The sequence below is a fragment of the Sebastes umbrosus genome, chromosome 11, assembly GCF_015220745.1.
Source record: "Sebastes umbrosus isolate fSebUmb1 chromosome 11, fSebUmb1.pri, whole genome shotgun sequence".
Lineage (NCBI taxonomy): Eukaryota > Metazoa > Chordata > Actinopteri > Perciformes > Sebastidae > Sebastes > Sebastes umbrosus.
Genome location: NC_051279.1, coordinates 26,798,745 through 26,821,251, shown reverse-complemented (window position 1 = coordinate 26,821,251; position 22,507 = coordinate 26,798,745). Strand labels below are relative to the sequence as shown.

The 22,507-nt window shown below is 39.9% G+C and overlaps 1 protein-coding gene across 1 annotated transcript in view; it reads left to right on the top strand.

Annotated features, from left to right (window-relative positions):
- gask1a (golgi associated kinase 1A) overlaps nt 1-16,721 on the top strand; it is a 38,043-nt gene extending 21,322 nt beyond the window's left edge. Inside the window, exons 2-6 of the mRNA XM_037783569.1 lie at nt 146-1,288; nt 2,979-3,404; nt 10,881-11,003; nt 12,590-12,693; nt 15,767-16,721. Coding sequence (XP_037639497.1) covers nt 146-1,288; nt 2,979-3,404; nt 10,881-11,003; nt 12,590-12,693; nt 15,767-15,971 — 2,001 coding nt within the window. The 3' untranslated portion in view covers nt 15,972-16,721. The remainder of the gene's footprint in view (nt 1-145; nt 1,289-2,978; nt 3,405-10,880; nt 11,004-12,589; nt 12,694-15,766) is intronic.
- Nucleotides 16,722-22,507: the final 5,786 nt, after the last annotated feature.

The window sequence follows — 22,507 nt, the reverse complement described above, 5'->3', positions numbered from 1 at the left end:
AACCCCACAGGAATCTGAGCGCTCCATTCTGTTTAGTGCAAATGCTATCTTTGCAATTCGTGGTACCACTCCATTATAATCATGGTTCTGTTGGTCTCCCTCTAACTTGTGTTTCTTTCTGTCTATTTATTTTTTTCCTCTCCAGGCCTGGCGAGCGTGGTCAAAACTCTGCTGTGGTCAAAAGTGGCTACTCCTCTTCTCCCCCCTCTTCCTCCTCTTCCTCACGATCTCTGTGATGACGTTGACTCTCCCCCTTCCTTTGCCGCGCGCTGACATTGACTGGCGGTCGTCCCGGGCCCTGAGCTCCGCCGGGGAGTTCAGATCCAGGCCCAGAGTCGTGGAGCCCCATCCGGCCGCTGCCTTCCAGCAGCCGCTCGCTCGCATCCACAGCGGGGCCTGGAAATCCAGCACTCTGAAAGAGACGTCTAAACATTCAGTGGCACCGAAACCTTTCGGGGACGCCGCTGGCGATGACAAAAACAGCATCAAAGAGAGAAGTCACGCAGGCTTGCGCAGGAATAAACAGAAAAACAAAGGCATCGCTTCCAAAAGGAAAGAGACGGCGGGCGCCATCCAGCATCCAACCAGTCATCACGGTCCCCATCTCCCAGAGTTTACAGTCAACAACGCAGGGCCAAAGCATAGAATTAAGCTAAGCAACCACAGCGCTGTGGTAAAGCACACTGCTCAGACCTACATTCATCTTGAAAGGAGCAAATCCACAGCGGCACATATCCCCGCCGCAGCAGATAGCCTAATAAATGGCAGACGAGCTGCAGACAGACAGGCAGGCAGATGGGACAGGAATGCACACACACAAATACATGGCAGCCATACAAGTGCAAAGCTCGCTGAACATCACCAGGCTTTGGAAAAACACAGACAAGCAACAAGGCACTCTGGGAAATCTGACAAAGTCGGTAAGGAGCAGCCGGCTGTGAAAAAGCCCTCCAGGGATCTAAAGAAACACCATAATCTCTCCGAGGATCCCTCCGAAGAGAGGAAGAATCCTGGGTCGCTGGACCGTAGAAAGGCTTTGTCCAAACCAGAGGCAGCCGTAAAGAAAGATGACGGCGGCTGGTGTCGGAGCTTTAGAGACCAGGACTTCCCAGACACTGACCACAGGAGGGTCAGGATTAGTTCAGATCTCCGGCCTCTTCCCTGGCTCAGCGAGGATGACGTCCAGAAGATGGAGCTCCTAGCTGAGGGCGAGGTGGTCAGTAAGGCCAGGGTGCCTGCACATGGTCAGGTGCTCCAGGTAGCGCTGGATCCTCCCGCTCACCAGCAGGTACGCAGTTCTTAATGACATGTTAGGAGATCAGTTGAAATGTCACACAATGTAGATGGATGTGTGTTTTCAAAGAATTCATCTCCCAACCACATACATTGACCATAAGTAGTATAAGTAGTAATACAAATAGGACTAATAACAATAATCAATAGTGGTGGATATAATAGAGTGATAATAGAAATATGACCACTACTAAATATCATAGCAGTTATATAGCAGTAATAATAGAAATATGACTACTACTAATTATAATAGCAGTAATAATAATAGAAATATGACTACTACTAATAATAGCAGTAATGATAATAGAAATATGACTACTAATTATAATAGCAGTAATAATAACAGAAATATGACTACTACTAATAATAACAGTAATAATAACAGAAATATGACTACTACTAATTATAATAGCAGTAATAATAACAGAAATATGACTACTACTAATTATAATAGCAGTAATAACAGCATTAATAATAATAGAAATATGACTACTACTAATAATAGCAGTAATAATAATAGAAATATGACTACTACTAATTATAATAGCAGTAATAATAATAGAAATATGACTACTACTACTAATTATAATAGCAGTAATAATAATAGAAATATGACTACTACTAATAATAGCAGTAATAATAACAGAAATATGACTACTACTAATTATAATAGCAGTAATAATAATAGAAATATGACTACTACTACTAATTATAATAGCAGTAATAATAACAGAAATATGACTACTACTAATTATAATAGCAGTAATAACAGCATTAATAATAATAGAAATATGACTACTACTAATAATAGCAGTAATGATAATAGAAATATGACTACTAATTATAATAGCAGTAATCATAATAGAAATATGATTACTACTAATAATAGCAGTTATAACAATAGAAATATGACGACTACTACTAATAATAGCAGTAATAATAACAGAAATATGACTACTACTAATTATAATAGCAGTAATAACAGCATTAATAATAATAGAAATATGACTAATACTAATAATAGCAGTAATGATAATAGAAATATGACTACTAATTATAATAGCAGTAATAATAATAGAAATATGACTACTACTAATTATAATAGCAGTAATAATAATAGAAATATGACTACTACTAATAATAGCAGTAATAATAACAGAAATATGACTACTACTAATTATAATAGCAGTAATAACAGCAGTAATAATAATAGAAATATGACTACTACTAATAATAGCAGTAATGATAATAGAAATATGACTACTAATTATAATAGCAGTAATAATAATAGAAATATGATTACTACTAATAATAGCAGTTATAACAATAGAAATATGACGACTACTACTAATAATAGCAGTAATACATGTTGTTAAGAGTATTAAATAATTGACAAATCCCCCTTTAAGGTACATTTTGAACGGATAAAAATGTTCGATTAATTTGAGATTAATTGTAATTGATAATTAACTATGGACAATCATGCAATTAATTGCGATTAAATATTTGAATCGATTGACAGCCCTATTTTATATACATTCACATTATCAGAATTGAAGCCATTTCAACTAAATATTCATGGCTGTAGCCTGAGGCACTAGATGTTGGGTGTGGTGTCTAATAGTAAATGGTGTTTTATTAATGAAAACTTAATGTAAAGCATCAACTGTATTTCTCCATCACAGAAGAGGGGTTCCCCTGAGCATGGACCTGGCCTCAGACATCCAGAAACCCACAGTGAGCGCTGCCAGCAGGGTCGCTGTTCCCTGATCAAACGCACCGACGACTGGTTTGAGGTGTTAGCCTTCCACCTGGACAGGGTGCTGGGACTCAACAGGAGTCTCCCTGCGGTGCTGAGGACTTTCCACAGTGACATTTTACCGTATCGATACACCAGCGGTACCCCCAGACCTGTAGTGTGGTGGGATCCAGATATTCAGCACCTGGCTGATGGAGACAACGACCAGAACTCGGTGCCGCTCAGCTGGGTCCAGTACCAGAAGCTGCTGCAGGCCCACTGTGGGAGTGAAGCAGACCTGAGATCAGCGCCCTGTGTGGGAGTTCACCACTCAGAGTGGGGGAGACTGGCTCTCTTTGACTTCCTATTACAGGTAAGATAAGTGCTTTTTATCTCACACTGTGGCTAACTCCTGTAGGAGGGAGATACAACCACAAACTGCACAAATAACATAATCTTTTAATTATTGCAGAGTGGAAAATAAATGATTTCCATCCTAGACAGGGTAGCCGGAGTCAGGATTCCTGCATGAAACAGGAAAGAGACATCAGGCTGTTGTCATTACAGTATTTACAGCAATGTTCAGTAAAATGCATCACAGACGTTTCCAAACGGTTCCCTTGGAGGTTCGAGCACCAGGTACATGTGGCACTATAGAGGGAGTCTAAAGGCCTGGTCAAACCATATAGTGGAACAGCAATGTTTAGTTAGTGCTGTCAAAGTTAACGTGATAATAACGTGTTAACGCAAATTTGTTTTAACGCCACTAATTTCTTTAACTCATAAATGCAAACTGCGATTTTTAAGTTGTAGCAGGTTCAGTTTTAAAGGTAGAGTGAAGATACTGGTATCATATGAAACTAGAAACCTAAGGAATCCATTGGTACCAACCATGTCATACTAACTTGTTGCGAAGGCTAAATAATTTTGGAAAAAACTGGCATGGCCAATTTCAAAGAGGTCCCTGCAGCTGTTGTTGCCTGTTGGGCTTGAGTTTGCCATGTTAGGATTTTATGCTAAATGCAGTACCTGTGAGGGTTTCTAGACAATATTTGTAATCGATTTGTGTTGTTAATTGATTTCCAATAATAAATATATACATATCTTTGCATGAAGCAGCATAGTTGTCCACTCCCATGTTCATAAGAGTATTAAATACTTGACAAATCTCCTTTTAAGGTACATTTTGAACAGATATAAAAAAAATGTGTGTTTAATTTGCGATTAAACGCGATTAATTATTTTAATCGATTGACAGCCCTATTAAATATATATATTCACATATATATATATATATATATACAAGAATAGATATCAGATAATTAATTTCAGACTGATGAAAAGGTGCAGAGGTCACAGCAGGCCAAAACTACCAGGTTTATTATTTCTACATACTGTTCAACTTAATGAGCAATGCCTACAAGACTAAAAGTGTGTACGTGTGTTTTTGTGTGTGTCCAGTCCAGGGTGTATTGATGTGTCAGTGTCTGTGGGTATGGATGCGGCGCTGTTCGTTCAATTAAAAATCCAATACAGCTCTCGTCCTGGATATTAGTGTGTGTGTGTGTGTGTGTGCGTGTGTGTGTGTGTGTGTGTGTGTGTGTGTGTGTGTGTGTGTGTGTATGTGTGTGTGTGTGTATTTGTGCGTCTTTGGATTTACATTTTGAGTGGAGCTCGTTCATGAGGTGTCAGCTGCTAATGATTCTGCCAGAGCTGTTGTTTCTATGCTAAACGACTACACTGTAGATAGATAGATAGATAGATAGATAGGTAGATAGATCGGTGCATAGACTGGCGTACTCGCCGATAACCGATTCCAAATTTTGGGCAGTATCGGATGCATTTCCAATACTGGTATCGGAATCGGAACAACTCTACTAAAGATGTCTTATTCAGTGTTTGGTTGTACTTAGCTCCACCCTCTCGTGTCAATCCTGGTTCCAAAAAACCAAGACGGCGACAGCCAAAATGCCGAACTCGAGGCTTCAAAACAGTAGTCCACAAAGCAATGGGTGACGGTGACTACATCCATTTCTTATATAGAGTCTATGGGCTGAGCTCTCTTTATACACCCATTCTCCAAAGTTAGTCAGAATTAGGATCTCAGTGATCATCGATTAATCATCATTAGTAATGTAATCGATTAAAATTGCTTGGTGTTTCTGCTCCGGTGATGTCTGAGCTCCTGAACACCTCAGCAGAGCCTGAGATTCACAACGTAGTACTGAAAGTCAGGAGCCGTTTGGAGCGATTTATGTGCCCTGAGGAAGGAGTAAAATTAGGCCCTAAAGGTGTGTGGGAGAATTTTGAGAGTATTTTTCATTCGAAAAGAAATATCCTGCCGGGTGATTTTACCCAAGTGATTGCAGCGAGGTTGAGTGGCTGACTTTGCAATTGCATAGCATGGCACAATCACCCCCACTTTCACTATGATTTAGCACCTCTCTACAGAGGCACAGTGCCATGACAACACTGCAGGAAACCCTGCATCACATGACACAATCATGGCTGAGGAACAGAAACGGCTGGGAGGCTGCAGCTCTCTTCACTGTAGCATTCTCACTGTAGAAGACAATTATATCTCCTGGCTTTGTTTATAGTAAATTAGTAACTCGCAGTGTCCTGCTTTCCATTATTACAGAGCCTATATTTATGTTTGTTTACTCATGATTCATATTTGGGTATGTTTGCATGCACACTATGAAGCCACGACTACAAATACAGTGAGCAAAGCCAGTTCTGGCGGCTTACATCAGAGCGTAATCGCAAAGCTCCCCCACAATAATCCTGTTTACACCACTGGAAATATTGCTGTGATTATCCCGAGGAAATGGTGTTTGAGTTCTGCTTAAAGTAAAAAGTTTCAGCAGCTTTGATGGAGCTCGGGACGCAAATGATTTCACTGTTTAAATGTGGAATCTGTGTTTAATTATTCCCCAGTGTGATGCGTTTGAAAGCACAGTCGGTTGAATATCGTGTACCTGCAGCAGCTTGTTAGACTCTGGTGGTGCTGCACACACACGTTTTACCAGGTACATTGTAAAAGAAATGGTTTCCATCCATACAGTTGAAAAAGCCAGTTTCGAGGAAATGGTGAATACATTAGATCGCTAATATGACTTACCAAGCCGCAGATACTGCAAGGTTATCGTCAGTGCATTGCAAGCCTGTATTGGACAATAGTATCGTATATCGTTGTTTTTCTTAAAGCAATATTGTCAGTAGGGGAATTTCAATATCACCCAACCCTAATGGATTGTAAGAAGACAAGCATTTAATGACACATTTTTGATGTGAATAATAATACTTTAAAGGATAAATCTGCTGATATTCAATGATTTTTCTCACAATCTACAAATCCCATAAAGAAACCCAAATCAGCAATGAATGCATCGACTAACAAGTACTACATTGTGTGTGTATGAAAGCCTGATATACTGTATGTTATTCCTCTGTGCCAAAGAGCTCCATTGTTGTCCACAAACTATTAGAAACAAGCACTATTTCCTCCTGTTTGAACAGAGTTGCAAAGTGGGAGGAGCTATTTTGGGCATACCGCCAGCCGTCGTCTGACCTCCGTTGCTCCTAAAGTAGTGCTATTATGGTATGGATGGCCTCCGAGCGAGGCGAACGGCATTTCCATTGATTTGCATTTGGCGGCTCACGTTACCGCAGTCTTGGAAAGGGAGGAGTGAGCGGAGGGTTACTCAGTTGGATGCAATCTGCAACCGCACCTCTAGATGTCGCCAAATCCTACATACTGAACCTTTAAATGATCGATTGATTCAGAAAATACAGCTATTATTTTGATAGTTAAGGATTTGCTGCTTTTCTTTGTCTCATATGGTAATATACTGTCTTTCTGTATATCTGTGTCTTTGCATAGCAACATCCATGTATTTAATGCTGCTGTCATATATGAGCACACACTGTAAATGTATTTCTGTCAGGCTCAGTCTTCCAGCGGGACTATTGTTAACATTTCACATTGTTATTTTCACATTTCACCTCCTCAGTGTTGAGTTTGCTCTGACACACAGTGCACCCTGTCACTGATTTTACAACCTACACAAGTAATTTTGTCCTGCTTTGTTCTGTCCGCACACTAAGATGGAATGTGTTTCTAACACCCATCAGTGTGTGTGTGTGTGTGTGGGGTTGATATGAATAACCCATGAGGCAGCTCTCTCCCCCCCTCGCTGCCAGAAGTCAATCCCTGTAACAGGGCCAAGCTCTAATAGCCTCCTATTGATCTGCTGAGAGCCGATGAGCACACCTCTGAACACTTGTTCCTACCTGCTCCCTTAACACCTCCCTGGGCTCTGATAGCAGGGAACCAAACACCACAGGGGCAGGAAGAGCAGCGTGAAGGACACCCCATCAGTGATTCACACACACACACACACACACACACACACACACAGCGGCAGTGGAGGGCACCCTGGGGAGGATAGGGGAACTGAGGATAAGGTGACAGTGTGAGTGCAGGTTTTCAAAATGAAAGGGACACTGCTCCAGACTGCTACCTATAGCACTTCCTGCTACGACTGTGAGGGAAAATCCACCGAAGCTCAGCACACTCAGCATGTGTGCGATGGACTTAGATTATAGTCTGAAATCAGTTAAAAAGCATAGGTGCAGTTTGAACTTTAAAGTTGGGGATTCACAAAAAAAATCGAGAGGGAAAGTAATGTGTACAACCCAGAGAGGTACGCTGTGACAAAATCAGTTTGATTGCATTGTTTTCTATTGGAATGTCGTAACTGGCTGCGAGCGACGAAGCGCTGCGTGCCGTTTTCAGCTGAACTTTTGTCTGTTCTATTTATTTTTGTCGTTCGCTTTGAAAGCTCTGCAACATGCGATGAACGGCTGATTCGTGAATTTGAAACGAGGAGTTACAAAGTCAATGCAAAGAGGCGAATACTACGCAAATTTGCGCCGAACACGCTAAATTCACATATATGCGGGAGTTGAAATATTTCAACTCAAGTGAGAAATTTGCGTTCCGTGTGTCACGAAAGCCTGTCGGCGTTGAGAATTCTCCCCCTGTCGTCACTGACATCCTGACGTTGTTGAATCAGAAATGAAGGAAAAGAATATTGTAGCTGTCTGTGGTCACCCAGAGCTGATACGAGACGATAGTCCATCATATTAAGTCAGCACATACTGCCCACACTGTTTGACTGACTAGTGCACACAGAGAAGTTCAATAAAGAAACAGCACAGTTAGCACCAGACACTGAAACACTGTTGGAGGAGACTGTATGCAGATGAGGTGAAATAACAATGTTGAATGTCCTGCTGATCATCAGATGATGCACAGCCTTATTCTGCTGAATATAGAGATTTGTGTTACAGTGAATCCGACTCCCCACATCCACTTTAATATTGTGTTGACTCTGACCACAGCAGAGCACCACATCTTGTCTTTCCCCGAGGCTTGCCGGTGTTCAGTGGCAGTGTAAGTCAATATTGGCTCAGTCTCCACAAGGCTGCTGGACTGAACTCACAATCAGTGTTCCAGTGTGGGATGGAAATGTGTCAGCAGGGTGTGAAGTCTCCTGAAAGCACCACACAAGTGAGAAGAAACAGTGGAGGTTCAGCTTTACTGCACAGTAAAACACAAAACCCTTCTCTATCTCACACACGCACACACACACACACACACACACACATCGCTGACCTGAGGGCACCGGGGTTGTGTGAGTCACAAGTGCAGTGATGCACACACTCACACACTCACACACATAAGCACAATGGGAGAGCAAAGACACAAACCCTCACAAACAGCCAAACCCTGCAGTGGAGCTGAGGGCAGATCTCATCAAGGCTACATCTGTTTGCTTCTTGTGTGTCAGTCACAAGCTGTGTTTAAACACCCTGGCGCGGGCATCTGTAGATGGCGCTTGCGAGCATTGTTAGCTTGCAATATGCTCCGAAACGCCAGGGGGGCGTACCAACAAAATATTCTGTGGATAAGCCAGAAGTCAACGAGTGATACCGGAAAAGAAAGTAGCCTGCCTGGCAACAGTAGTAAACACTAAACACAGACGTACGTACCACTAAACATTACATTTGTGTACTGTAATTATATTGTTATAAGACACTCAGAACAAATGACGTAGTATAAAGAGCGAAAAAGTTCGCTTATAGGAAGGACAAGTCAAACAAACACAAGACTTTCACCCAGGAGACCGCTGTTCTTGTTCAAACCAAATGTCAATGTTGAGTTATTTTACCGTAGTTTAGTAACGCTAGTTACATAACAAGCGTAGTTATTTTATGTAAGAAAGTTACTTATTTTAACCCAAACCACAATCTTTCCCTAAACCTAAGCAAGTAGTTTTGTTGTAAATTTAACAACTAAGTAAACCTATGTTGGAAGTTTATTTTGAAAACAGACTGTATGCAAACTGACCAAACTGACACGCCGTCCCTGACATGTAAAACTGACGCTAGGGGGGCACATAGAGCGTCATAGTTTGAAGCGTATGGCCACTAATTAAGCGGCGGTATTTGACGAGTTGGGAGTAAGAACATGTGAAAAGCTCTCATGATAACTAATGAAAAGCTTTCATACATACTAGTAAAGTGTGCTCAAAAAGTTGAAATGCTCTCATATACAGTATCTATCTATCTATCTATCCAGTTTTATGATGTTATAATCGTCAGTGCTTCATCTGTGATGATTCGTCTTGAAGTGAATGTCAGTGTATCGCTAGTCATTAAAGCTATTCCCTGTTTGTTTCACTTGATATTCATGTGATTTCACTAAGTGTCAGTGTGGGTGTCGTCTGTTTTCGTACTGATAACTGCATGACATTATCTGTCAGACTGGGAGCCAGAAGCACATCACTAACACTGGCTGCTTATTCCAACACGATTTACAGTGGGAACCAAAAGCTAAAGTCTGTCTTTGCCTCATAACCTTTTCTTCTGATCTCTGTTTCAACTCACACTGTCAAAAGGGCGTAGTATAGCTTTGGTTAGAGAAATGGGTGGTGCACAATGAGGTCAGAGGTTCTTAAAAAAAACAACTTACATGCAAATGCTATTTCCACAATGTACATACATTTATATCAAACCAGCAAATTAGTTGTCATGTTTCTTATGGTAACCCTAAGCATCTTATCTTTGATTGATGTAAAAAATATCTTGTCATTGTTTTGTGTTGTTATTTGATTTCCAGTAATAAATACATACATTTGCATGAAGCAGTGTATTTGCTCACCCCCATGTTGATAAGAGTATTAAATACTTGACAAATCTCCCTTTACAGCTGTGCATACACTACGATATAGAAATATTGTCGTGTACTTCCTACTCCTACTGTACGAGGAGATCGTTTGCGATGTAAAGCCAAAGCTCACGATTTAAGTGCTCACACTTTACGATCCCATCGTCAGCCACGACCTGAGCGCTCACACTGTACATGTAAAATAGAGAAAAAGACGGCCCGTCCATCTATTGTACGTTGTTATCTTGATAGCTGCGCTCTGATTACTGTGAGAAAAGTAGAAAAAAAAGGCGCTGACGTTGGGGAATCTGCTCGTGGCTCTGCTTCAACTGTGTGAGAGCCAACATTTCTGACATTTCAGAAATCCGTCCGATGTCCGGTCGGGAGGAGTTAATCGGTCCTCGGTCTTCCCTGTACACTGCACGGCAAACGATGGCCGACAAAGCTGAAATTCGGTACGACTCATTTTGACTCACTCTAAAATTAGTCATATGGCTCAAAATTCGGGCCAGAAACGGGCTAAAATCGTACAGTGTATGCCCAACTTAAGGTATATTTTGAACAGATAAAAAAAGTGTGATTAATTTGTGTGCTCTGTGTCTGTTGCTGCAGGTGAACGACCGGCTAGACAGGTACTGCTGTGGCTTCACACCTGATCCGACAGAGCTGTGTGTGGAGAATCTGCTGCACGCTAAGTGTAGCAACACCAAGAACCTGCTGCTGGTTCACATCCTGGTACGTATCACAAACACTACCGATGTTATTTCAAGTCTACAGACAGTTTTGTGCCATTATTAAAGTGATTTATGTCCTGAAACATTACAAGGCCTTTGGGGTGTTTTCTCTTTATCTGCAGTTATGAATTATTCTCAGTCAAAGGACATGTTTACTGCTCTTTGCTTTGATTGATGTGTTGGTAAAAATACAAAATGAGATTTTCTCCATGCCTTGCCAAACAGTTGTTTCATTTCAGAACTGGTCGTCACTGTTTTCTGTTATTGTCAAATCATTATTCATCATATTTGAGGAGTGAAGAAAATGAAATCCACCGCGGCTGCCCTGTTTGTTTTTTGTTGTTCCATGGCAACACAGGAGAATGGATCTGTATTTAAATGATATACAATACAAGCATATATTATGCTGCCAGCAGTGTTGATGTAGGCTAGGTGTTGTTCACAGCGAGTGGATGAGCTCTCAGTCTGACAGATGTTTCTATGGAGGTGCTTGTTATGTTACATATATGATTCGTATTGTTCGCTGCAATGTGTAAAAATAGATAAAGCTGTTTGTGTGAAAATCACAGCAGTCTTAAAGGTCCCATATCGTGCTCATTTTCAGGTTCATACTTGTGTTTAATGTTTCTACTAGAACATGTTTACATGCTGTAATGTTAAAAAAAAACATTATTTTCCTCATACTCTCAGCCTGAATATGCCTGTATTTACCCTCTGTCTGAAACGCTCCGTTTTGGCGCATTTTGACGGAATTGCAACAGAATTGCGTTGCTAGGCAACAGCTGGGGTCCATGTGTACTTCCTGTCAGCTGATGACATTCACATACACTGCCACCAGGAATAAACTGGAACATATTTAGAATGTTTATGTTTAAAATTGGGTCAAGGGTCTAAATATCGTAGATTTGTGACATCACGATGGGCAGAAATCCTGACAGCTTGTTTCAAATGCAGAGTTTCTGAATACGGGCTGTGTGTATTTCCCTGTGGATTGAGTGTTTCGATACTTTCACAGTATTTATATAGGCCTGCTTTATAATAAAAAAACAAAATAAAAATTAAAAAATCTCACTTTTTTATAATATGGGACCTTTAAAATTATTGTTGTTTTTGTCGTATAGGCTCACAGAGATATTCATATAATCGTATTCCAAGCTGGTTTTGTAACGCACTTAATGTTCAAACGTCAGGATAGAAGACATTTTGACTTGTCATAGTAGGAAAAACACAGGTGTTACCAATAACATTATCAATGTTTCTGTTCTATTCAAGTGTCCCAGTAAGAAATGACAGTATGACTACGTTTACATGCACAAAATATTCAGTTTTTTGCCCTTATTCCAAAAGAGGCAATATTCCTTCTCAGCTGTTAACATGACTTGCACTTGCACTTTTCTAGTCTTCCGACCACTCAAAAAAATGTTTTTAATTCTTCACAAATAAATAAAGTAAATCACAAGGGTGAAGACTTGTTCTAACCTTAACCGGTTATGGTTAGGGTTAGTGTAAGTCTCCAGGAGTAAATCTAAGTCAATGTAATGTCCTTTAAAATTATGTTAACACGACTGTGTGTGTGTGTGTGTTCAGGTGAGGAAGGCCGATCCCTCCAGACTGGTGTTCATAGACAACGCCGGCAGACCAGAGCAGTCCACCAACAACCTCAACTTCAGGCTGGTTGAGGGCATTGATGAGTGAGTACTAAGCACTATTTCTAGGCCCTGTCTACACGTCTACAGATATTTTTAAAAACTGATAATTTCCCGTTTTGAAAAAAAAAAAATGTCCACACGACCTTTGTTTTACAAAATATCTCCGTCCACACTCGAACACAAAAACGACTCCAAACGCTCGCCGTAATATTTACACGTCACCACGAGTGAGATCACAAGTTAAAAGTTAAGGAATTTTGTTTCCACCCTCCTCTCTCCGTTTCCTTTGGCTTCACTACAGTCAGTTGGATAACAAGTTATTGTTGGTTTGGGGGTGGGGGGAAGGGGTGGGCTTCCTGTCATCACTCTGTTGTCATCAACTGTTTCTTTACATGCAGAAATGACGAAAGGGAGGTCATTTAGGTTTATGTCCACAGCTCTTCTGAGTGCTCCAAAACCTCACCTTCAGTCGCCCAAAAGCAGTCAATCACCGTTTGGGCTCCACATGTTTAATGTGTTCCTGCTTTGGCCTCCTGTGACTGTAATATTTTTCAAATGTAAAACGGTAATTAGTCCGAGCAATGCTAACATAAAAATGCCGGTAGTCCGTCATCTCTGTTATTACTTCTGGCGCATGCTCATTACACAAAGCAACAAATGGCACAAAATGAGGAGAGGACGTCATCGTTTCCCAAAATTCTGTTTTTGTGACCCAAAACTTTGTTTGTGTGTGGACGAGAGGCCAAACGTAGAGGAAAATATCCATTTGTAAAATATCTATATACGTGTAGAGAGGGCCTAAAGCACAAGGATGCAAATTTGAGATATTTTTTTGGCGTACCGTGTCTTTTTCTTGCGTTACAGCACTTCTCACAAGCTGCCCTCTCCATATCAGGTTTTCTGTATATCTCCTGGTATCTTTTACTCACTGTAGATATTCAGAATGTGTCTCTGTATAATATGTAGGAGCATCCTGACTGGGACGCTGCTCCTAAAACCTGAATGATACCCTACTATAATCTACAAATAACACAGGAAAGTAAAATAACTATTAACACTAAACACACCACCTTAACCCTATAATGTTCCTGTGTGAATATTATTGGAGTGTTATAGGCCTACTATAGATGATGTATAGCCCAAGTATAATAATATAGCAATAAAACCACAGCTGGTTATGACTGATACAGTATAACATGCTTAAAGAAATAATAAATGAATAGGAATAAATCACAAGAGATAGCTGATAGCGACCGATACACACACCAACATTTGAATTAGAGGAGTACTGGCACTTGTTTGTTTTCTACTACAAGAGTACAAAGCACTATTTTAAAGCAGGAGGATGCAAATTAGAGATATTTTTTGAGTCTGAAACTCTTTTGGGCTCACAAACACTGATGTAAGGAAATGTTTCAAGAGAAGAGTAAAAGACATCTAACAACATATTTCCCTGGTGAACAGCTTTCACATCAGCAGCACAGAAACGTCCAGTGGAAGCTTGTTAGTGTTTGTTACAATGTCTGTCTGATTAGATTAGTGTGCATTCAATTAGCCGGCTATTCAATATGCTGAATGAATCCGGTCTGATAGAAATCCCCCTTTGTCCGTCACTTTGGATTACTAAGCTGCTCCATAAAATGCTCTTAAATATCTTGAGCCTGGACGTGAAACTGAATGGAAATACAAAGTTAAAGTCTTGTATTAATTCCCATCACTGAATAATATGAAACAACATAAAAGGAGTGTATTTTTCAGCTTCGACGCCAGAAAAAAATGTTGTCATTGTGCATTTCTGTGAACCATGGGATATATTAAATGTCAATGTTTCTGAACCAAAAACATTTTTCATAAATATGTTTCATATCAGCCTTGTATCACGCTTGCAGAAATGCACAATGACACGTGGTTAACGTTAAGAAACGATTGGTTAGGTTTAGGCAACAAAACTACTTGGTTAAGGTTAGACAAAGCATCATGGATTGTGTTAAAATAATAACATAATGTAACAACAGAAAATAACAACGTAACATAACACCATAATGTAACAACGTGATGTCACAACGTAAAGTAACAAAATAATGGAACAACGTAATGGAACAGCGTAATGATACAACGTAACCTAACAACGTAACCTAACAACGCAAATTAACAACGTAACATAACAACGTAACAATGTAATTTCACAACGTAATGGAACAACATAACCTAACAACGTAACCTGACAACGTAACCCGACAACGTAACCCGACAACGTAACCCGACAACGTAACCCGACAACGTAACCCGACAACGTAACGTGACAACGTAACCCGACAACGTAACCCGACAACATAACCCGACAATGTAACGTGACAACGTAACCCGACAACGTAACAACTAGGGCAGCTACCTCGATAATAATTCCTTAATGCAAATTTGTTTTAACGCCACTAATTTCTTTAATGCGTTAATGCAACTATAATATAGTCCAGAAACCCTCACAGGTACTGCATTAAGCATAAAATATATGCTCAAATCATAACATGGCAAACTGCAGCCCAACAGGCAGCAACAGCTGTCAGTGTGTCAGTGTGCTGACTTGACTATGACTTGCCCCAAACTGCATGTGATTATCATAAAGTGGGCATGTCTGTAAAGGGGAGACTCGTCGGTACCCATAGAACCCATTTACATTCACATATCCTGAGGTCAGAGGTCAAGGGACCCCTTTGAAAATGGCCATGACAGTTTTTCCTCGCCAAAATATAGAGTAAGTTTGGCTAGTATGACATGGTTGGTCTAGTTTCATATGATACCAGCATCTTCACTCTAGCTTTAAAACTGAGACCTAAAAATAAAGAAATTAGTGGCGTTAAAACGAATTTGCGTTAACTACGTTAACGTTAACTTTGACAGCCCTAATGTGAATGTAATTATGTAGGAGACAGGGTTGAATGGACTTAGTGATAAGGTTGTAAAAAAAACAATTCTCTCAAATGCTCTTATATATTGTGGTGTACATACATTACACATTATCGCCTCTAGTGGCTGCTAGAAAGGCTTTACACATTTGCAGACTTGTTTGTATTGAAGCTACAACTCATGAAATATATAATGCTGTTAATGTTGTCAGGTTTCCAGAGAGAGCGGTGTCGGTGCTCCAGTCAGGCTGTCTGGGGAGTCTTCTTCTACGCTCCCTTTACACAGACCGGGAATTCTGGGACAGCCAAGGCGGGGCCAGCGGTCTCAGGCCTCTCCTCCACGCTGTAGAGCACAGAGGGAAGGTTCTCCTCCAGCACATCAGAGACAAGAAACTACAGCTCAACAGGGACCTGTGACTGAGCTGAGCCAACCAAAACAACTTAAACACATCATTCACATCAGAAAATGCGGTGCTGGAATACGGAAAATCTGCATGCAAATTTTCTGCAGGACAACTATGCATGCATTGTTCCATTTTCGTCACAAGAAAAATGTAATATCCCTTATTTTAAATAGTTCCCGTGTCCACTCCACACAACAAAAACACAATACATAAACTAATCGGATCCCAGATTTGATGTGAACGCTAGCTGTTGTGGCTATCCCCGTTCTGTGACCAACATTTACCGATAGCATCAGCTAAATTACCATCTTCATCGTATCTCAGCTGCTGGGCGATCTCAAGCCACATACTGTCCTTTATTTGGTTGTTGAGGTAGTCATCGCTGTGTTTCTCGTATAATATCAGGTGTTGAGAGATCAAATCGATGAAGACATTCCCTCGTTTTGGCAGGAAGCTATCTGGAGCTATACCTGGAGGTATGAGACACGACTTGGAACAAAGAATTTCATTGGTCAAACACATATTTCCGCAGGCGGAAATATGAAATGCATGGAATGGTACAGCTAATCCGGGAGCATAGCTGACAAGCTTGGATGTCCAAACCAAAACACCCAGGGTCCATGGACCAATCTATTATGGCGTTTTAAAACCCAACAGTGGTGATAATATAGCTTAAAGTCCAACTGAAATCACAAAAGTCATCCCATTACCAGTCAAACATCTTGTCAAAAGTGATTTTCAAATGTGTTATCAATATTTTTATAACTTAGTCAATCTTTTCCTAAGCCTAACTAAGTAGTTTTGTTGCTTAAGCCTAACCAAGTCAATCTATTCCTAAACCTACCTGAGTAGTTTTATTTTTGAAAAGACTAGAGCGAAAGTGATGCTGGTCATTCATAGAAATCGTGCGAGCGTCACGAAAAAAATCGTGTCTATGTACACGAATCAAATAGATTCAATTTCGTGACTATTTCACGAACTGCCGTGAGACTGTGTTGAGGCAGGGTAACCCCAAAGTTGTCCTTATTAAGGGCTCATAACTGATCTATGAGGCATTAGGTGATGGTTTATTAACCATTAATAAAGCCATTATGTACAACTTCTAAACTCTTTACAAAGGATGCTTTATTAGAAAGTGACGTGCTGTAAGCTACACAGCTGATCTGTATTACTATGAAAGTGCAGAATCAAACATGAGCCTCAAGGATATACTGTATATATATATATATATATACAGTATATCAGTGTTTGCCCTGTAGGACTGGCATGAAACGACAGCAAACACACGCATGTCCAAAGTGTCTAATTCATGCTAATTGTTTGATTATCTGCGCCAAAAGAAATGTCCCCGAAGCTCTGTCTGTTGATAAGGGGACGCTTGTCACTCCAAATATGATTCATGTTTTTCATTCAGTCTCCCGTCTGCGCTCGCTAACATCTCCCCGAATGTCCCCTCACAGAGGGACAAATTATTCCCCCGCTCCTCCTCCTCCTCCTCTTCCGCACAGCCAAGTGATGATTTTTCCAAACAATTTAGTGGAAAGAAGCGTGGTCTGTCTTTTTTTCTTTTCCTATTTTAATATTTTACGGAGAGCAAGCAGCAGATCGAGTGATTGATTTGGATGTCTGTTTTTATGAGATAAGCTTTTCTGCTTTTAATCGAGGGATTAAAAATGTCTGTCAGCAAATAGCTTCTGGACCGGATCCTGGAAGCCTTTTGATGAAAATGGACCATATAAATATATATATATATATATATATATATATACTGTATATGGATATTCAGATTTTTTTCTGCCCGTCCTTGCACATTGTTGAAATGCACAGCAGAAGCAAAAGATGAAAGAAAAAGGGATGAACATCGGATGAAAGTAACGTGTCATTAATGAAGGAATCGAGCTGAGGCTTTTCTGTCTTGAGTGACACATTTCTAAAGCTAAACTGTCACAAAACATTCGTCTGGTATTTGGGTTTTGTGAAAAGCACAGATGACATCACTCGAAGCAGTTTTACCGGCTCTGAATTAACATTCCAGTGGTAACGTCGTGGATTAATGACATTTTCTATGGCTCCCTCTTTCATCACTGAATAAATGGCTTTAATGAGAACTGGTTCAAATGTGTGATCCTGTCTTTATCCCCACTTGATCTCTCTTACATTAAATGTTTGGCTCTTTTTCCTACGTGTCAAACCACCAAAAGCGAGCCGGCCGCCGCTGGTTTTAATTTCTCTGCTTCTGTTTGAGCATGTTTTGGTCCATCTCATTAAACCCCATCTGAATTACATTGGACTTTCATACAGATACTTATATTATAAAGCCTGCTGACTGCTAAAGGACAGTGGTTCAAAACAGCAGTAGTTTGTTTGGAAATCTAGAAAAGCAACTAAAATTGGAGGGAATGTTTCAATGTCAATATTATACTATTATATATTGTGTAGTCTGAACCAGTACTGATTCATTCAATGATTCAGTGTAACCAGTTCATTAGATACTGTAATTGTGCATACATGTAGGCTACTGAACTCTACTACCTGGCTTAATTTTACAGGTCTGCAAATTTCACGGTAATTGGGTGATAATTAGCAAGTAACCTATTTGAAATTTCTTTGGAATTACTGACAAATTACCCCAATATTTACCTAAAAAATTTATCGAAAATGACTTTATTATAAACATTATTTAATAATTATATTCCGCTATAGCTGGTAATTTATTTAATACATTTCCAGGAAAAGAATACAAAGTTAATTGACATGCTTTATTTCCATGTCTGCTAATAAATAGATAATTATTAGCAAATAATGTCTTTTAAATTTCTTTAAAAAACTCCCTGAATCATGACATTAGCTACCAGGTTTCATTTGTGTCGACAATAAGTAACACAATGGGGAGATTCGTGGCTGATCAGAAGCGTCTTCTATTAGTTTTGGTTTTTCACCTACGATGAAGAGCAGCCGTTTCTCAAGCCTAAGGGCCCTATTTTAACCATTAGAGGCTATTTTAGAATATAATTATTAAATAATGTTTATAATAAAGTCATTTTCGATCAATTTTGAGGTTAATATTGGTATAATTTGGCAGTAATTCAAAAGTAATTTCAAATAGGTTAATTGCTAATTATCACCTAATTACCATGAAATTTGTGGACCTGTAAAATGAAGCGTTACTGTATGAATCTAAAAATAGAAGAAAGGGTTGGAAAAATAATGCCATTAAAATAGTAAGTCTAGCCTTATTAAACACAGTTTATTATGAACCCACACTGAATAACCAAAGTTGGAAGCTGCTCTGAAACCAGTTTGGTTTTGATGTTTGTTCACTGCTCAGACACCAGTAACATTCGGCCCTGCGTTACATTCCTACAGTGTGGTTCCTGTGGTTGCCATGGTCACACAGTAAGACAGGATGGTGAGTTAAATTGTCAACTCAGACAGCTGCTGCAAATAACTGCACACATTCACAGCAGCCGCCCTCTTTCTACCAGCAGCGGCTCCCCTGCCTGAAAGAGAAAAAGAGAAACACCAACAGTTGCCAACATCACGTTTTTATCACCATTCTGAGCACCAAATGAAGACAGTAACAGATATCTATCTTTTATGATATTGTGCTGCCGATCCTTTTGATTTTTCTGTGTAAAAGTGTAAAAATGAAAGGAGATCATTGAGCCACAGGGAACGAGGAGGAGGGGGATTGGGACGTTTCCAATGCAATAAAACTCTTCTTCGAGCAATCAGGGATGCAAAAGCGAAGGCGTCAGCCTCTATAAGGCCCGGGGAGCTCAGAGCCAATTCCAAAAATAGCAATGAGAGGACGAGGCTTTAAAGGAAAACTCCAATAGTTTGACCAATAGTTAGCAAGCTTGGTACAAGAAGAGAATAAATGTGTATGATTGGATGTAGACATTAAGCATCGATCACACGCATCACATCAAATTCGAATTTTTTTTACCTTTAGTCATATGAATCTTATGCACAACTTTGAACTGGATTAAAGCGAGGTTTGCACATGAGGAGGTGGAGTTCAGTTCACCCTATCCAGGGCATCCTCCCACCAATAGAGAGGCGAAGTCCCGCCCCTTCTGGTGGACCACCATGGGACCTTATTTCGGAAAAAATATGAACAGTAGAGAGAGAGACATATTTTTTTGATCCTGTTTGAATTGCACCACGAATCACACATATGACACATATGACAAACATTTGTCAATTTAAACGATAATTTTGCAAGTCAAGAATTTCTCAGTTTGTCGTAAAACTGTTGATGTATCAAACTGTGAAAATACGTAAATAGAAAGACGACACACCCAGAAGGATAAAGAGAACTAGATACAGCGTTATAGGCGGGCTCCCGTTCATTCCTGTGAGTGTTGCTCAGTGGCGCATAAAGCCAAGATTTGCCCGACTGCTGAGCGATAAAGTACCTGGCGATCTTCCGCATCCAACGGGCCCATAGAGCAGGCGCAGTAGCGTTTCCTTTAACTCCGCCTCCCAGCCCTCGCTCCAGCCTCGCTCTGGGTCTCATTCACATAAAACGGAGGAAGGGAAATAACTCTGGATTCGGCTTTTAGTGTATTTTACAACTTTTAGGACCTAATGATTTAAATAAGGACTATTCAAGTGTTCGTACTGGGAAGTTGATTTACCTAAAAAAAAAAAAGATCCGTTGAGTTACAGACGTCTCTTTCCCAATGGTAGTCTAAGGAAAAGTCTTTCTGGGCCCAATGGCGTCACATGAAGAACACAGAAATGGTATAGTAACGCCGTTTGGCCACTACGAAAATTTGCTTCAAAGCCCGGCGCTCTTCCTGGGGGGTTGATATAAACCTGCAGTTTCCTCGTATATCTCCTCTTGGATTACACATTCTAGTGCTATGTATATCTATGTACATCATGCAATGGGTAAATCAGCTGAATTATATGTGAACATTTTTATTATGCGTATTGCACATCTACTTCTCTCACAACCAAGTGTGTGCCGCTGCCGTCATCATCATTTAAAGTGAAGCATCTCAGAGGTAAATGATGTCTAATGTACGGCACCGTGTTCTGCTACTGCAAAAACACATTATTGCCATTATATGAATATATGTCTCCCGTGCATGCTTAAAACAAATGTTAGCCCATTTTTATGTGTGTGTCAGAGAGGGGAGAGATGTGCAGGGCAAACATAAAACGGCCAGTCACCCGTGACTCATCCTTAATAGCTATCATCATGGATGGTATGGTGAAGGTCATTATCTGAGCAGAAAGGATGGGCTATTCTAAGAGGCATGCAGGTCCGCTGTGACGTGAACATGTGAGTCACAGTCCTGCTATCTCGGGGAGAGGAGGCCAAACAGGAAATGAGTATTTTTTCCTCCTTTATGATGATGATATCAGATTTAGCTTCATTTTCAGTGCTATTACAGTACACACATTTATCTAAAGTGACTGCAGAGTTCATGAGTGCACACAGCTCCTGTTTAAATCACCAGAGTCAATGACTTGAATAAGACCACGTATTGATTTGTACTTAGTAAAACTGCAGAGATCTGATCAGAGACCGTCATGCTGCGTATTGTGTACCGGTACAAGGCAGCGGTGCAAGGAGCAGCAGCAGGCAGACAACCCGCTGCACGGAGCCGGGAATGAAGACTGGAGCGCAGCTAGCTAGATAGCTAGCATATAGTCGATCCGTGCACTCTGATGACACCCGCTGGGTGACAGACCCCTCATTTGCATAATGAGACAGAAATGCATAAAGAAATGAAAAAAAGAAATGTGTAAAGAAAAGAATACAGAAATAAATAAGTTTGGGGAAATAAATAAGGAGGAAAATTGCAAAGGGAAAATCGTGCATAAATAAATAAATGAATACATAAATAAAGACATACTTTAAAAATAAATGTAAAATAAATAATAAATAAATAATGCAAAAATAAATAAATAAATTAATAAATATTTACATTTTAATAAAAAATAAATACATAAATAAATAAAAGGGCAAATTGAACAGAAGAGTAATTAAATAAGGTCATTAATACAAAGATAAATAAATAAAGAAGCAACTTAAAACTGAAATATCTGTTTTTCTTTAATTAATGGGCTACATTTATTTTGGAATATTATTTTTGATGCTCTTTATGACAAATTTATTTATTTATCGAGTCATTTATTTATTTGTTCATTTATTTTTGGCAGGTTCCGTTCTCACAAGAACTCGTGTAAAATCCATGCTTGGTGCAGTATTTCCTCCTTGATGGAGGGATGCTAAGCAGCAGTGAGCTTACTGTTGCCGCTGGTTGTCGTCAGATAGAGTTCATCAAAAAGTACAGACAATGTTTCAATCACTAGTTTTTCTGTATTGAGTTTAAAGGAAGGGACCCCTCTCCTTTGGAATAAATCACGTATTTTTTTACAGAACACTTGACGGATGTAATTTTTTTTTTACCAACTTAACAGTGACTAATAAGATTACCTATAATCATGTGAGTTTGTACTTTCTTCTGGAAATCAATGTTGTAAATTCGTACAATTCTCAGGTCCCTCCAGATTGCTATCAGGGCTGCC